The sequence below is a fragment of the Tachyglossus aculeatus genome, chromosome 11, assembly GCF_015852505.1.
Source record: "Tachyglossus aculeatus isolate mTacAcu1 chromosome 11, mTacAcu1.pri, whole genome shotgun sequence".
Lineage (NCBI taxonomy): Eukaryota > Metazoa > Chordata > Mammalia > Monotremata > Tachyglossidae > Tachyglossus > Tachyglossus aculeatus.
Window position 1 is genome coordinate 35,647,014 of NC_052076.1, and position 17,508 is coordinate 35,664,521.

Here is a 17,508-nt window from a genome sequence, read left to right on the forward strand (position 1 = left end):
AACTCACTGCACCAGCCCAGAAGGACCCTCCCTGCCTCCGAGGGAGTCTGTTTCAGCCTCTGTGAAACTTAGTACCTTCTCCCTTCTCCCTTCATTGGAGGAGTAACACCAGATGTTAATCTGTCCAGCTGAGGGGGCCCTGTTGATCTTCTAGAATCAATTGTATTTATTGAGCACTTACTGTGTGTGGAGCACTGTACTAAGCACTTGGGAGAGTACATTATAACAGAGTTGGTGAACATGTAGACATGTTGCCAGCCCACAATGAACTTACAGTCTAGAGGGGGAGATAGATATTGATATAAACCAATAAATTATGGATAGGGACATAAAAAATGATGGTATTTGTTAAGCACTACTATGTGTCAAGCACTGGTTTACGCACTGGGGTACATACAAGCTAATCAGGTTGAACATAGTCCCTGTCCCACATGGGGCTCACAGTCTTAATTCCCATTTTACTGATGAGGTAACAGAGCCACAGGAGAAGTTAAGTGACTTGCCCGAGGTCACACAGCAGACACGTGGCAGACCCAGGATTAGAACCCAGGTCCTTCTGACTCCCAGACTCATGCACTTTCTACTAGGCCATGCTGCTTAATGCTATGAGGCTGAGGGAGAGGTGAATAAAGGGAGGAAATCCAAGTGCAAAGAGCAGAAGCCACTGGAGCCATTGTCCTACTAATTTTGTCCCCCTCAGTCATGTTTGTTGAGTGCTTACTGTGTGAAGAGCACTGTATTTAGTGCTTCAGAGAGTACGATATAACAGGGTTGGTAGATGTGATCCCTTCCCACAAGGAGCTAACGGTCTAGAGGATCAGACTACTTCACATTATATAATCAGATAATTCATGCCCCTGCCCTCCAGGCAGGACCTTCTCCCTGGTTACTCATTCCAGCATCACACCCTTACTGTTAGGAAATTATTCCAATGTCTAACCTACATCCCTCTCAGTGAAATTTAAATCAATTTCTTCCTGATTGGTTCTCAGAGGAACCTAACAACAGCTGGTCCCTGACCCTGCCACAATATTATTTTCATCAGCTCAAAGTGCCCCTGGAAGAGATCCGAGAGGGCACAGTCCAGCATGGATGGGGTGATAATCCTCACAGCACGTACCGAATAGTAGGGCAGAGTAGGAAGGCTTTGGGCCTGGCAGTGAGTACAGAAACCCTCAGAGTGATCATTGCCTGTGAACAGAATAACAAGCTCTCAGAAAAAAAAAATCTTAATTTGTACTTTGAAAGATTTTTTCATGCCCATAATGATAGACTGCAGAGGAAATATAGGCCCTAAACCCCCAGTTAATACAGCAATGACCAGGAGCCCATGGCAAAAGTGGCAATTTTAGTTCACACTTTCCTGTTTAGTTGGGGACGAGGCTGCTAGTTGAAGACCTGGTTTTTCCTTGTGAGTCTCTAAAAGTAACTTGGGCCTTTAATTTAATTTAATTCAATATTTTTAATGGTATTTGTTAAGCATTTATTATGTGCCAGGTGCTGTTCTAAGTGCTGGGTTAGATAGAAGATATTCAGGTTGGACACAGTCCATGTCCCACATGGGACCCACTGTCTTAATCCCCATTTTACAGATGAGGGAACTGAGCCACAGAGAAGTGAAGTGACTTGCCCAAAATCACACAGCAGACATGTGGTGGAGCCGGTATTACATCCCAGGTCCATTGACTCAGTGATCATCTATTTACCCAGGAAGGGTGTCTACTGACTCAACATAAACGGTGGTTGTCACCTCAAAATTTTATTTTGTGCTAATTTTCTGACGTGGCTTGGATAAGGGCACAGACAAAATGTATTCCTTCAGCAGGTCCTCATTAATCCCATTTGAATCTCGAGTTCGGTGGTGGTTGGGAGAACAGGTGTTAATTCAGTTGCAAACACCATGTCAAGGTTGCAGTGGCCTGGATTTTCAGGCTGCAGACAGCAGGCTGTCTGGCCTGCAGTGACATCTCATGAAGGCCTCCGTCCATAATAAACACGTCTCATTCAGAGCTACATCAGTTCAGAGAAAAAGGGGCTGTACAGAATGCAGTGGCTTCCGAAACCTTGAGAAAAAGATAAACTGGTCTGTGGGACACCCTACAGCTCTCTGGCTGGAGAAGGGTAACAAATCCCCTCGTAACCCTTGCAGGGTTACTATACTTCATAATGATGGCATTTGTCAAGCCCTGTTCTAAGTGCTGGGGTAGACGCAAGCTAATCAGTTCCTGTCCCACATGGGGCTCACAGTCTTAATCCCCATTTTACAGACGAGGTGACTGTGGCACAGAAAAGCGAAGTCACCCGAGGTCACACAGCAGATGAGGCAGAATTGGGATTAAAACCCAGGTCCTTCGGACTCCGAGGCCCATGCTCTGACCATTAGGTCACTTACTGAAACACTACACTGTAAATAAGCCTGTAGTTCTGGGAATTCAGTCTGGTTAATTCACACAGCCTCGAGACCATATTGGGTTACTTGGGTGTTGCCTTCCAGGGTAGAGCTGGTCTACCACAGATTGATTGATTGATTGATTAAGCCGGAGGATGTCGGGGGTGGGGGGAGGGATGTGTCTTTCTGTGCTGTGGTTAACGTGCCTAGCTCAGGGCCCTGCACACAGCAGAGACTGGAGCACATGGTGATCGCTGTTCTTTATGTCTTCTGGCATCCAGATGTCCGACGATATGTTTTCTGAATTAAGGAGAATAGTTCTTGGGTCTGTGGAGGTAAAACCTAGCAGTTAAGGTGAACCGGTGAACCAGGCCAAATCAGAGCACATATGGCAACTCTGACGGGGATCATCAGGCCCCAAACCATTTCCTGCAGGAGGTGCAGGACTGAACAGGAAGAAGCTCTTGGGGCCGTGTTGAGCAGACGTGAGGACTCGTGGGCTGATAAAGGGTTGCAGGGCTGGCACGCATAATCAACACTGGGTCATCCAGAGAGCTACAGTAATGGCTAGAACCAGTAGAAGGAAAGCATTGTACAGGGCTGATGGCTGGAGAATAGCTGGGGTAATTCACCTTGGAAGGCTACCTGGTGGAGGCAGTGTGGTCTAGTGGAAAGAGCATAAACCTGGGATTCAGAAAACCTGGATTCTAATCCCAGTTCTGCCACTGACCTGCTGTGTGCCTGTGGGCAATTCACTTAGCCTCTCTGAACCTGTTACCTCATTTGTAAAATGGGGAGAAGATACCTGCTCAATCTAGTTCATACATTGTGAGGGACAGGAACAGTGTCTGATCTGAATATCTTGTACCTCTCCCGGGCTTAGAATATAGAAAATGTTTAATACTCTTGTTATTATTATTATTATTTGATTTGGAGCAGGGACGGCAGTGGAATCAGTAAGTCCTAGTGGAAAGAGCCCAGGGCCTAGGAGTCACAGAACCTCGGTTCAAATCCCATCTCTACCAGTTGGTTGCTGTGAGACCTCAGGCAAGTCACTTAACTTCTCTGTGTACTCACCTATAAAATGGGCATGAAATACCCATTCTCCCTCCTAATGACTGTGAGCCCCATGTAGTACAGGGGCTGTATCTGACCTAATTAACTTGTACCTACCTATCCCTGCAATTAGAAGAGTGTTTGACACATAGGAAGCGCTAAACAAATACCATTACAACAACAACAAAAAATGTCTTCCAGACCTTGCTTTCTCCAGTTAGGCGATGCAAGAGGGACCACATGCTCCCCATTTTCAGCTCCAAAAAGACAGCTTGGTTTGTCCCGAGTGGGTGGCCCAGAGAGACAGCCAGACCGAGTGGTTCCTTGTACTATCTGGAGAGGCGGGAGGAATGGCCTTGGGTGCATTTCTTGTAAGAAAGCATCTCACCCTCTGCCTGGAGAAGTGACAAACGGCCGCTCAGAGTGGTGGAGGTTCTGCTGTCAATACACACCAGATGATTTGCTATCCCCACATCCTTTCAGGGATAATTTACAGCCATGGGTCAAAGATCAAGCAGCCAAGGGGAGGGGGGTTCAGGGGAAGAGTGCATCTTCATGTCCTCCGCTGTAACCCCACTCGGATGGTTTCTGAGAAAATCCTAGGGCCCAAATGGTCCCATTTAGACCATCCCCCACTTCCACCTCAATCATCGCAGGCAGATGAGGGCTCTCCCTTCTTAGGGGTTCCCAGGGAGGGAAATTCAACAGCCTCAGTAGCCCGGTCAGTTCTTCTATCACGTTCTGTCTTTGAAACCCAGCTTGTAATAACTGTGATGTGTTTACCCTGAGCCAAGCTCTGGGTTAAGTACAAGAAAATCAATCAATAAATCAATCAATAGTATCTACTGTGTGCTTACTGAATGCAGAGCACTGCGCTAAGTGCTGGGGAGAGCGACAATATAACAGAGTTGCTAGACCTGTTCCCTGCCCAACATGGGGCTCACTGTCTAAGGCTAGGGTGAAAGGGAATTTAATCCCCATTTTATGGATGAGGAAACTAAGGCACTGAGAAGTTAAAGGACTTGCCCAAGGTCACAGAGCTGGCAAGTGGCAAAATAAGGATGAGAACCCAAATTCTCATGACTGACTCCCCAGAGGCTTCCCAGCCTCCTTCTCAGCTTTTCACGCTGGAGCCGATATCTTTAAATTATAAATTACTTTTTCTGTTGTGCTCTCCCAGGCGCTTAGTACAGTGCTTTGCACACAGTAAGCGCTCAATAAATATGACTGAATGAATGAATTTATGTACAGTAAGGTCTGTTTCCCCCTCTAGCTTGTATACTCGCTGCGGACAGGGGTCAGACAACTCTGTTGTAGCATACCCTCCCAAGCGCTTAGTGCAGTACTCTGCACATAGGAAGTGCTCAATAAAATCGATCGATTGATTGATTGATCGTGGAGCAGAAGCTCAGGGAGGGTAGGAAGGGAGCCCAGATTAACTGTCTTGGATGTGCAGAAAGAAACATTCCCTCCCGGATTGCACAAGGATGCAGTGGGGCGGCTCGGCAGCCCCCAGGAAGGGGAGACCTGGGTTTGCAGCCCGGGGAGGGGGCCGGAGGGCATCCAATCCTTGCAACTCCAATTCCAGTCTCCCCTCTACTTCCCTTCCCCTCCCCCCAAAATAATTTTTCCGGGCAACATTAGTGACGTCGAGCACTCCAAAGCGCTCCCTGCCTCGATTTCCTTGTCTCCTCTGGGAGCCAGGGCGGAGGAAGAGACCTGGAGCTGGCGCAGGATCCCCCCCAACCATTTGCACCCCAACATGTACCTGCCTCGATTTCCCCATCCCCTTGGGGGACCGGGGAAGAGGAAGAAAGTTGGGGTGAGGGGGACGGCCCATGCACGTGACCTGGAGCTGGCGCACGAGACCCCCAAACCCTTGCAACCCAAAGCACTCCCTGCCTCGATTTCCCTGTCTCTTCGGGACGCCGGGGAGGAGGAAGAAAGTTGAGGGGAGCGGGATGGTCCATGCACGTGACCTGGAGCTGGCGCACGAGCCCCCCAACCACTTACACCCCAACATGCTCCCTGCCTCGATTTCCCCGTCTCTTCGGGGCGCGAGGGAGGACGAAAGTTGGGGGGAGGGGGACGGCCCATGCACGTGACCTGGGGATGGCGCACGATCCCTCCGATCCCTTGCACCCCAAAGCGCTCCCTGCCTCGATTTCCCCTCCTCCTCGGGGCGCCGGGGAGGAGAAAGTTAGGGGCAGCAAGCTGGCCCAGGCACGTGACCTGGAGCTGGCGCACGAGTCCCCCAACATGCTCCCTGCCTCGATTTCCCCGTCTCTTCGGGACGCCGGGGAGGAGGAAGAGAGTTGAGGGGAGCGGGCTGACTCATGCACGTGACCTAGAGCTGGCGCACGAGCCCCCCAACCCCTTACACCCCAACATGCTTCCTGCCTCGATTTCCCCGTCTCTTCGGGGAGCCACGGAGGAAAAGAGTTGCGGGGAGAGGGCTGGCTCATGCACGTGACCTGGAACTGGCGCACGAGCCCCCCAACCCCTTGCACCCCAACATGCTTCCTGCCTCGATTTCCCCGCCTCCTCCGGGCGCCGGGGAGGTGGAAGAAAGTTGGGGGGAGCGGGCTGGCCCATGCACGTGACCAGGGTCTGGCGCACGAGCCCCCCAACCCCTTGCACCCCAACATGCTTCCTGCCTCGATTTCCCCGCCTCCTCGGGGCGCCAGGGAGGAGGAAGAAAGCTGGGGGGAGCGGGCTGGCCCATGCACGTGACCAGGTGTTGGCGCACGATCCCTCCGACCCCTTGCACCCCAAAGCGCTCCCTGCCTCGATTTCCCCGTCTCTTCGGGGCGCCAGGGAGGAAGAAAGTTGGGGGGAGCGGGCTGGCCCATGCACGTGACCTGGAGCTGGCGCACGAGCCCCCCAACCCCTTACACCTCAACATGCTCCCTGCCTCGACTTCCCCGCCTCCTCGGGGCGCCGGGGAGGTGGAAGAAAGTTGGGGGGAGCAAGCTGGCCCATGCACGTGCCCCGGGTCTGGCTGACGAGCCCCCCGAAGGGCCCCGGGCGGGGGTCGGCTTCTCTCCGCTGCGCATTCTGTCCTGGCGGCGGCGCCACCTGCATCGGCTGCAACCGCCGCCGCCGCCGCCGCAGCAGCAGCAACCGCAGCTGCAGCAGCTGCAGCAAGAGCAGCAGCAGCAGCAGCCTCCGGAACATGGCGCCGGGCAGCAGCCGCGGGCCGTGGCGACCCCTCCTCCTGGCCACCCTGGTCGCCCTGTGGCCCCCGCCGCCCGCCTGCCAAGCCGGGACCCTGCATTTCCCCGGGGGCCGGATCCCCCTGCCCCAGGACCGGGGCTTCTCGGTGCTGCAGCGGGGCGAGCAGCGGCGGCCGCCCGGGACCTGGCCGGGTGACAGAGGAGCCGGCCGGGCTGGCGAGGGGCTGCGGCGGGACAAACGGAGCGATACCCGCCCTCCCGAGCCCGTCAAGGTGTACGGACAGGTGAGCCCAACCCTCCTCGGCCTCCGCCTCTCGGGGCGAGCTCCGGTTTGCACCCCAAAAAACCCGAGACCTTCCCGGACTTGCAAAGCGTCGCCCCTCTCCGGGTGTCGCTTGAGCCCGTTGGTGGGTAGGGACCGCCTCTATCTGTTGCCGACTTGTACTTCCCAAGCGTTTAGGACAGTGCCCTGTACCCAGTAAGCGCTCAGTAAAGACGGTTGAACGGGAGAATGAATGAAATGCATCCCAGGTAACACACGGATGCCCCGGAGCATGCCCTTACCGTTGCAAAGCCGATTGCAGGGTGCCCGTTTGCATCTCTTCCTGTAGGTAAAGGGCGAGGGTAATGGTGCACCCGGGAGAAATGGGTTTTCTCGCACCCATCGCCCGTTGGCAGTTGAAGCTGGCACGCTGCGGTGGCAGCTCGTGGGCACGGTGAGGTTTGGGGAGGGGGCCGAGGGCACAACTTCAAAATGTAGGGGATCCGGAACGGCGGGCTCGGCCTGCCCCCGCTGTATCTACACGGCTCAAACAGGCGCCTTTTCCTTCCCATTTTATTTTTTTTTTTTTTTGGTGCAGGGACTGGGTGCTTGTCCCTTCCCAAAAGATCCGGCCCCCTTTCCCTCCGTTTGGATTGAAGTCTTCCCCCGGGAACCCCGGGGATGTGACAGGAGTCGGAACTGGACTTAGAAATCGAGGTCTATTTGTGTGAAAGAGGGACTTGGAATAGCAGACAAGTGATTTATTCGTACCCAAACGGTGGTTTCTGTGACCAAGAACTAGGCTTTTTTTTTCTTTCATTTTTTGATTGCTAGAGTCTCATGCTCAGAATCATCAGCCTAGTGCGCAGGTTAATATTCGGGATGGCAAAATTAATTCAGCCTTATTTTGTGGCCTCCTAAGCTCCCCCTCCGGGAGGATCAGTTCGGGTAGGGCTGAGCTGTCCCAATCAATCAATCGTATTTATTGAGCGCTTACTATGTGCAGAGCACTGTACTAAGCGCTTGGTCCCAGAAAGAGTGTTCATCTTTTAAAATAGTGTTGCCGACTTGTAGTTCCTAAGCGCTTAGTACAGTGCTCTGCACACAGTAAGCACTCAATAAATACGATTGAGTGGATGAATGAATGAATGAATGATGGTTTTGTAGGGTACGTTTAAGCTTTACCCTGGTTCTTTTTTCCTGTGTCACCCCCGTCTCACCCTCCCACTCCGAAGAAGCTCTGACGACTGTAAGCTTTGGGCATTAAAATAGTAGCCAGCTTCTCCTTGGGCTGTATTTTGGGAGACCAGGGTGGGAGGGATGCCTGCCAGAGTGAAATGCAGATTATATTGCCTAAAAGGGGTGCCATAAGGGAGAGAGGATTTGCTGTCCCCATTTGGGGCAGAACTGGTGACAGAGAATGGATCAGGTGAGGCCTTATCTGGGTCTCTGCCCACAGTTCCCCTGGGGTGGTTTTCTCCAGGGCCGCAGAACTGGGGTATTGATGTCAGGATTGTGGGGGCTATTGTCAGGATTGTGGGGCTGATGTCACCCGAGTGGGGCTGTCATCCCAACCGTGGGGCTGACATCAGGAGCGTGGGGCTGGAGAGGAGGGTTGACCCCGGCCCCGGTTCAGGAAGGATGTCCTGTGCGACCCTGCCGCAGGTTTGAGCTTTTCCCCGAGCCAAGAGAAAGGCCCCTCCAGACCTCCATCCCCAGGCTTTGGAGCTGGGGCTGGGGAAGGGGCTTCTGGATTGAATGCAGCTGTTGATCAGACTGGTTTTAGGACCACCTGGGGCCTTGCTCGGGGCCTGGGGAAGATTGAGAGAATGCTGGGCTCCTTGGGGTACCCTTGGACGCTCTTTTTGGATAACTTCCTTGTCCACCTCACTGTAGATCATCCTGTTAGGGCTGCCTAAGGATGGGAGGGGAGGCCCCCGCCTCTGGAAGCCGTCCTTCAAGGTCCAGGTTCGTTTGAAATCCATCAGTCGGTGGCACTGTACTGAGTGCATGGGAGAGCCTAGTACGGTTAGCAGATACGATCCCTGCCGAGGAGACAGGTATTAAAAATAAATTACAGGTTGGGGAAAGCAGTAGAGCATAAAGAAAGGTACCTGGAGCTGGCCGCTTCCTCCGCTTCCCACAGCTCTCCATCTTTGCCGAAGGATGGAACACTGATTAAATAACTTGATCTGTGGCTTGAGAGACTTAGGTTAGGCAGAAGGGACAACATCCGGGGGAAGTGTTAGACACAGGAATGGATGATCCAGGGAGACCGTGCAACCTCCTGTTCATTTTTGAAGGATGGGGATAGTTTAGGTGGGGTTATGCCTGAGAGCCAGATAGTTTAGCTGGTGACCTGCCAGATTTTTTATCCTTTTGCCTCCATTCCCCTAGTCTTTCAACAAACAACAACAAAGCAACAGTAATAATAGCATTACTTTTAGCACCAATAAAAATAACAGCGATAATCATCATAATAAATAATAATATTTGTTAAGTGCTTTCTAGGTGACAAGCGCTATGCTGAGCACTGGGGCGGGTACAATCAGCTCAGAAACAGTCCCTGTCTCACATGATGCTCACCAGCTAACGGGGAGGGAGAACAGATCTTTAATCCCCATTTTACAGATGAGGCAATGAGACACCCAGATGTTAAGTGACTTTGCTGCTTTTCTCCCAGCCTCTGCTTTTGCTGTTTGCCCAAGTCAGTAGGCAGAGGCTCAGAGACCTTGGACAACCTCCGACTGTGGCATTTAGAATGGGGTCAGAGGTGAGTCCGGCAGCGGGGGGGCCAGAGGTCAGAGGCTGAGGGAGGATCAGCCAGCAGGAAGGGAAGAGGAGGGAGCCTGACGAGCCCCCTGCTACAGGGTTGCTTGTGTCTGAGGAAAGACAGACCCCCGGGAAGACCTGGGGCTCGAAGATGGAAGGAATAGCGTTGATTTCCTGGGGAAATTGGGAGGGGAAGGAGGCTGATGGTAATGGTATTATTGTAACAGTATTCATTTTAGTATTTATTTATAATAATAGTATTTATTAAGCATCTACTGTACTGGACTAAGCATTGGGGAGGACGCCAGTGACTAGTCCTTGATTCCCCAGAAGTCATACAGTCAATTGTATTTATTGAGCACTTACTGTGTGCAGAGCACTGTACCAAGCATACATATAACAGTAAACAGACTCATTCCCTGCCCACAACAAGCAAAAACAAGGCCAGGCACTTTGTGGGCACCCGAGAGATCCTTAGTGCCTGTGATCATTGAGATGAAGAAGCTGTCCGAACTTGAAGCAGAAGGGATGAAGGTTAGCCCTTCCGCCCTATAGGTTGTTGGATCCCTGGAACGTGCTTCAGAGGCTCCCTGGAAGCATGTTACCTTTGTCCAGCTGGGAGGGGCTCGGAGGAATTGGGCCCAGGGAGTGGGTCCAGCCCATGGATCCTCTTCTTCCTCCTGCCTTTTTGTTTTAATGGTGTTTGTTAAGCACTTACTATGTGCCAGGCACTGTACTAAGTGCTGAGATAGATACAAAACTAATCATGTTGGACACGGTGCATATCCCACATAGGGCTTACAGTCTCAATCCCCATTTTATAGCTGAGGTAACTGATGTACTGAGAAGTTAAGTGACTTGCCCAGTGTCACACAGCAGGCAAGTGGTGGAGCTGGGATTAGAACTCAGGTCCTCTAACACCCAGGCCTGGGCTCTATCCACTAGGTAATGCTGCTTTCCTACAGGAAACCCCCGTGAGAAACTAGGAGGTTGAAGGTAAACTGGAGAGGGTCCTGAGAAAGTGAGACAGGGGTGATTCGTTATGCACATTCTATGTGTCAAGCACTATTCTAAGCACTGGGATAAATACAAGTTAATCAGGTCGGCATAGTCCCTGCCCCTCATGGGACTCACAGTCTAAGTCAGGGAGAACAGGTATTATCAGTCAATCAGTCAATTGTATTTCCCCATTTTATAGTTGAAGAAACGAAGGCAGAGAGAAAGTGAAGTGACTTGCCCAAGGTCACAGAGCAGACAAGTGGTAGAACTGAGATTAGAGCCCATGTCCTCTGACTAGGGAGGAGAAGACTGAGAGGGGACTGAATCACTATCTGCAGGTCTGTGGAGACTCTTGAAGAGGAGGATGCTGACCAGCATTCTCCGTATCCACCGAGGAAACTGATTGCAGTTAAAACTGGGGCAGTTTCAGTGGGACACAGGAAAGGACTTGACTCATGGAAATCATTCGATCGATTATGTTTATTGAGTGCTTACTGTGGGCAGAGACTGTACTAAGCTCTTGGGAGAGTACAATATGACAGAGTTGGGAGATATGTTCCCTGCCCACAAGGAACTTACAGTCAGTCAATCCATCAGTCAGTCATATTTATTGAGGGCTTAACTGTGGGCAGACCACTGTACTAAGCACTTGCGAGAGTACAATATAACAGAGTTGGTAGACACGTTCCGTGCCCACAATGAGGAAATTAAATGCAAATGGGTCAGTAGGAGTGGTTTTGGAGTGTGGTTGCCTGGAAAGAAAAGACACCATCTGTTTTGGATGCTTGGGGAGGATTGGCCAGCCAAGTCAGCCCAGGGACTCCTGGTTCTGGATTCAGAGGAGGTGGCTTGTCCGCTCTGACCGGAGTAAAAATTGCAATGTTTGTTAAGCACTTACTATGTACCAACCACTGTTTTAAGCACTGGGGAGAATCACAGGTTGGACACCCTCCCTGTCTCACTTGGGGCTCACAGTCTAGGAGGGAGATCAGGTATTGAATCCCCATTTTACAGATGAGGAAACTGAGAAGAGAAGTGATTTTTCCCAAGGTCGCACAGGATTCGAGTGGCAGAGACAGGATTAGAACCTAGGTCCTCTGACTCTTAGGCTCAGGCTCTTTCCACCAGGTCACACTGCCTCTCACTGGAGTAGCTCTTTTGAAGGCGAGGGTCTCTTGGACAGAAAGATAGCCCCCTCATTAAAGGCCAGAACTCGAGGAAGGGGGCAAGCATTCACCAACACATCATGAAATTACAACTTGCAGATTATCTGGGAACTCTTCCTCCCTCTCCCTTCTGCTGTCCACCTCTGAACTGTTTTCTAATCCCCAGCCCTTCCTCTAGCTGGGGTGGGAAGGAGAAAACAGTCGGAGATAAGACAACAACCCGCTGTTTTGTTCGGCGTAAGTCACCTACTGTGAGAAGCTTGGGAGAGAGGAGGTTAACATTATTGACTCAAACAATGCTATTTTGGGCTTCATTTTTTTTTGTATTTGTTATGTGCTTACTATGTGCCAGGCACTGTAATAATAATGATAATAATAATACTATGTGCTAGGCCCTGTTCTGAGCGTTGGGATAGATTCAAGCTAGTCAGGATGGATACAGTCCCTGTCCCACATGGGGCCCACAGTCTTACTCCCCATTTTACAGATTGAGGTAACCGAGGCACAGAGATGTGAAGTGACTGGCCCAAGGTCACAGCAGACAAGTGGAGGATCTGGGATTAGAACCCAGGTCCTCTGACTCCGTTGCCCTTATTCTACCCATTAAGCTATGCTGCTTTTCTTCATCTCTGGGTATCGATTCTCTGCACCTCTTCTACCTACTCTTCTTCCCCCTCCCAGCCCCGAGGATAACTGAACCAACTTTCATGTCCAGCTGGTGCCCTGGTCAGCAGGCAACTTGCCTTTGATATCAGGTTGAGGCTGGTGCCTGGGTTTCCTGAGCAAGTAGGTGGGTTGTTGGCCAGGTCGTCATTGTCCCAGCCATGCCGAGCTCTAAATCATTGTCCCAGTTCAAAATGAGCTAGGTGAATTTCAGTCCAGTTGACTGGACCCCGGATTGGCTAACATCCTCATCATCATCACCCATCAATGGGATTTATTGAGCTTTTAATGTGTGCAGAGCACTGAACCAGAAAGCACTTGGGAGAGTACAGTACAACAGATTCTTTTTAATGGTATTTATTAAGCACTTATTAGGTGCCAGGCACTGTTCTAAGCCCTGAGGTAGATTCAGGCTAATCAGTTTGGACAAAGTCCATATCCCACATGGGGTGGACAGTGTTAATCCCATTTTACAAATGAGGTAACTGAGGCACAGAGAAGTAAAGTGACACAACAGACAAGTGGTGGAACTGAGATCAGAACCCAGGTTGTTCAGGCTCGTAGGCCTGTACTCTGCCCACTAGGCCACACTCTCAGAGTAGGTAGACACATTCCCTGCCCACATCAATCAATCAATGAGTGGTATTTGTTAAGTGTTTACTTTATGCAGAGCACTTTACTAAGCACTGTACTAAACTCTTGGGAGAGTACAGTAGAGCAGAGTTGGTAGACATGTTCCCTGTTCACATCAATCAGTTGATTAGTGGTATCTGTTGACTGTTTATTGTATGCAGAGCATTGTCCTAAGTGCTTGGGAGAGTAGAATACAACAGAGTTGGTAGGCAAGTTCCCTGCCCACATTGAGCTTAGCTAGCAGCAGGGCAGGGTTGTCAGAACCCTGAGCTGAGAGCCAGGGGGTCGGGGGTCTGGGTTCGAGGTCCATCTCTGACTTGCTATGTGATGTCTCTTCTCTTAGCTTGCTTTCCTGCTCCGTGCCTTGGCTTCCCTGTATGGGATGCAGTCATTGTATCCATCTGAGACTATGAGTTCGTAGTTGGGAAGGATTGTCACTCTTTACTGTTGTATTGTACTTTTCCAAGTACATAGTACAGTGCTCTGCACTCTGTAAGCTCTGAATGAATATGATTGAATGAATGAATGAATGGTCAGTGGTAACGAGCTGAGGCTGAGGGGGCTTGGGGAGGGCCCATGTCCCCTTTCTGTCACAAAGCCAGCCACAGAGACTTGGATCATGGAGGGCTGGGAGGCCACTGGCCACATCTGCCATTGGCCCTCAGTTGGGTGGGAGCCACCCAGGCCGGGCTCCAGTGCGGGAACTTCACCCACATCCCACCCTACCTTATCCCCCACCTCATTTACCTCCAGGGAGGATACTGTGAAAATTAAAAAAATTCTACCAGCCTCTCTGAGCTCTTTAAAAATGGGGATTGAATCAACCAGTGGCACTTATTGAGCACTTACTGTATGCAGAGCACTGTACTAAACACTTGGGAGAATTCAATACAAAGGAGTAGGTATAATACCTGCCCGCATGAAGCTTACAGACTTGAAGGGAGATAGGCAGCAAAATCAATTACAGGTGGATATGAATAATAATAATAATGATGGTATTTGTTAAGTGCTTACTGTGTGCCCTGCACTGTTCTAAGCACCAGGGGAGATACAGGGTTATTAGCCTGTCCCAGGTGAGGCCCACAGTCTTAATCCTGATTTTACAGATGAGGTAACTGAGGCACAGAGAAGTTAAGTGACTTGCCAAAGTCACACAGCCGACATATAAGTGCTGTGGGGCTGAAGCAAGGGAGAAGCAGCGTGACCTAGTGGAGAGAGCACAGGCCTGAGAGTCAGCAGGATTTAGGTTCTAATCCCGGCTTTGCTGCTGTGGGTCCTTGGGCAGTCACTTTGCTTCTCTGGGCCTCAGTTCCCTCAACTGTAAATTGGGGATACCTGTTCTCCTGCCTGCTTAGACTGTGAGCCCCATGTGGGATGTGGACTGTGTCTGACCTAATTAACTTGAACCTGCCCCAGCGTTTAGAACAGTGCTTAACACATAGTAAATGGTTACCATAAAAGAAAGGAAGAACTTGTCTAATTTCATAGGTGATGCAATCTCTCGGTAGATCGTTTTCCATTAAAAGTAACCTTGTGATGGTGGTTGTTCATGCTAACAGTGGTGACCTCAGCAGATGTGACGTTCCCCCACCTGCCTCCATCCTCCCGGGCGGTGTTGCTGGAACTCCACCCCTTCCATTCCACGCCTCCTGGGAGAAAGCCAGAAGCCTCCTGGCTGTGGCAACGATAAACACCAGCCGGGTTTCCATCACAGATGGGTTTTCAGTTGGGGAGATGGATGAGCAAGACCTCAGAGCCGTGCAGCCGCTTCGTAGGATTGCTCAAGGAGGTTGGAGATGACATAATGAAGAGTGATAGTAATGTTGGCATTTGTTAAGTGTCGACTCTGTGCCGAGCATTTTGCCAAGTGCCGGGGTAGATGCAAAATAATCAGATTGGGCCCAGTCCCTGCCCCACACCAGGTTACTAAAAATAATTTTGGTTTTTGTTAAGTGCTATGTGCAAAGCATTGTTTTAAGTGCTGGGGAGGATACAAGGTGATCAGGTTGTCCCATGTGGGGCTCACAGTCTTAATCCCCATTTTACAGATGAAGTAACTGAGGCACAGAGAAGTTAAGTGACTTGCCCAAAGGCACACAGCTAACAAGCGGTGGAGTGGGATTTGAACCCATGTCTTCTGACTCCCAAGCCCATGCTCTTTCCACTGAGCCATGCTGCTTCTCAGTGGAATAGGGAATCAGAACAGATATTTATTCTATCCCCATTTTCCAGGTGGGGAAACTGAAGTCCGGAGAAGCACAATTCCCATTTTACAGATGAGGTAACTGAGGCCCAGAAAAGTTAAATGACTTGCCCAGGGTCACACATTAGGCACATGGCAGAGTTGGGCCTAGAACCCAGGTCTTCCAACTCCCAGTCCTGTGCTCCTTGTGGGCAGCAAACATGTCTACCAACTCTGTTCTGGTGCTCAGTACAGTGCTGTTTACACAGTTAGCTCTCACGTGGCGTAGTGGGTAGTGCACGGGCCTGGGAGCCAGAGGATCTGGGTTCAAATGGTGGCTTTGCTACTTGTCTGCTATATGACCTTGGGCAAGTCACTTAACTTCTCTGGCCTCAGTTACCTTTTTAAATGTTATTTAAGTGCTTACTATGTGCCAGGCACTGTACTAAGCACTTGGGTAGATACAAGCTGATCAGGTTGGACACAGTCCATTAGAACCCAGATCCTCTGACTCTCAAGCCAGTGCTCTTTTCACTAGGCCATGCTGCTTCTCATCTGTAAACTAGGAATTAGGACTGTGAGTCCCATGTGGGACACAGACTTTCTTGTGTCTACCCAAGCGCTTAGTATAGTGCCTGGTACATAGTAAGTGCTTAAAAAATGCCATTTAAAAAAAGAAAAATCACAGCCAACGAGAAACATCCAATATAGAGTGGAGAAATGTAAAGCCAGTCTTTCCTTATCACATCTTTTGAGGACAAAAAATGGCCAAAGTAACGTTAAAAGAGCTTCAGGAATGCTGTGAGCCTCATGTGGGGCAGGGACTTTGTCCAGTCTGATGATCTTGTGTCTACCCCAGCGCTTAGTACAGTGTCTGGCACATAGTAAGTGCTTAACAAATACCATTTAAAATAAACAAATAAATCTGGTAGATTGAGTGATTGATTGAAAAGCAGCATGGCCTAGTGGATAGAGCACAGACCTGGGAGTCGGAAGGTCCTGGGTTCTAGTTCTGGCTCTGCCTCTTGTTGCTGTGAGCCCTTGGGCAAGTCATTTAACATTTCTGACCCTCAGTTACCTCATCTGTAAAATGGGGATTAAGACCATGAGCCCCATGTGGGACATGGATGGGGTCCAAAATGATTAGCTTGTATCTACCCAAGTGCTTAGGACAGTGCCTGGCATGTATGTAATAAGCACTTAACAAATACCAGAATCATCATCATCATCATCTTCAGAGAGGGAGGGGTTGGAGCAGAGATTCCCTTCACTGTCCTCTTGGATGCGCCCGGACTCAGCAGCTGTCCACTCCAGCTTGGTCTGTGGCCCCGACTCTGGCTCTGCCTGAAACCCCTGAGAGTCTCACCGTGTGTTCTGCTTCTGGAATTCACTTTGTGTCAAAAGGTGGTGCAACTTTGGGGTCTCCTCCCCTCCGTAACTAGGGGTCTTCCCCCATTTCCCCTCCCCTCCGTAACTGAGGGTCTTCCTTGATTTCTCCTCCCGCAGCCAGGCGGGGTCTTTGTCGGTGCCGCCCTTGGCACGTGCCCGTTGTCTCCAGTGACCAGAGATGTAAACAGAGCCCGAACCCTTTCAAGCATCTCGGTGTTTACCTTTCCAACTCTTCCTCCCTCCCATCCCCCAACCCTTCCCTCCTCGACACTCTATCTTCCCTCCTTGTTTCACTCTGTGCGAACGGGCCCTGCTTTTCCCCCTCCGGGCTCAGCTGGGCCGTGGGGACCGAGGCAGCTTGGCCTGCCATTTCTGTATCTCTCGGGAACATTCCACACTCCTGGCCCAGTCCTCTCCAGAGCCATTCCTGCTCCGGCTCTCAGCACCAGGGCCCTCCGCCAGGATTTATGTCCAAAGCTGGGATTTAATTAAACTCACCGGTGCATGTTTCTAAAGGAGACCCAATGGGATTCTCCCCTAAATTTGAGTGGTGAATGAGGCAGGAGGGTATATGTCATTCTGAGGTTTTATGAGAGTAAGGCTGGTGATGATGATAATAATAATAATCAATTATATTTATTGAGCACTTACTGTGTTCAGAGCACTGTACTAAGCATTTGGGGGATTATACTAAGCATTATAAGAGTTGGTAGACACATTCCCTGCCCACAATGAGCGTACAGTCTAGAGGATGACCTTACAAATAATAATAATAAAATAATAATAATAATAATTCTGTTTGTCTTCCTTCTTAGACCATG

At 50.4% G+C, this 17,508-nt stretch overlaps 1 protein-coding gene and 1 long non-coding RNA gene across 3 annotated transcripts in view; one reads left to right on the plus strand and one right to left on the minus strand.

Moving 5' to 3' along the window:
• The window catches only part of LOC119934574, a 149,537-nt gene extending 142,227 nt beyond the window's left edge, over window positions 1–7,310 (minus strand). The window contains exon 1 of the long non-coding RNA XR_005452968.1: window positions 7,186–7,310. This is a non-coding gene — a long non-coding RNA (uncharacterized LOC119934574). The remainder of the gene's footprint in view (window positions 1–7,185) is intronic.
• Window positions 6,602–17,508, plus strand: part of SORL1 (sortilin related receptor 1) — a 117,529-nt gene continuing 106,622 nt past the window's right edge. For both annotated transcript variants that reach the window (XM_038754102.1, XM_038754103.1), the window contains exon 1: window positions 6,602–6,905. In XM_038754102.1, coding sequence (XP_038610030.1) covers window positions 6,621–6,905 — 285 coding nt within the window. In that variant the 5' untranslated portion in view covers window positions 6,602–6,620. The remainder of the gene's footprint in view (window positions 6,906–17,508) is intronic.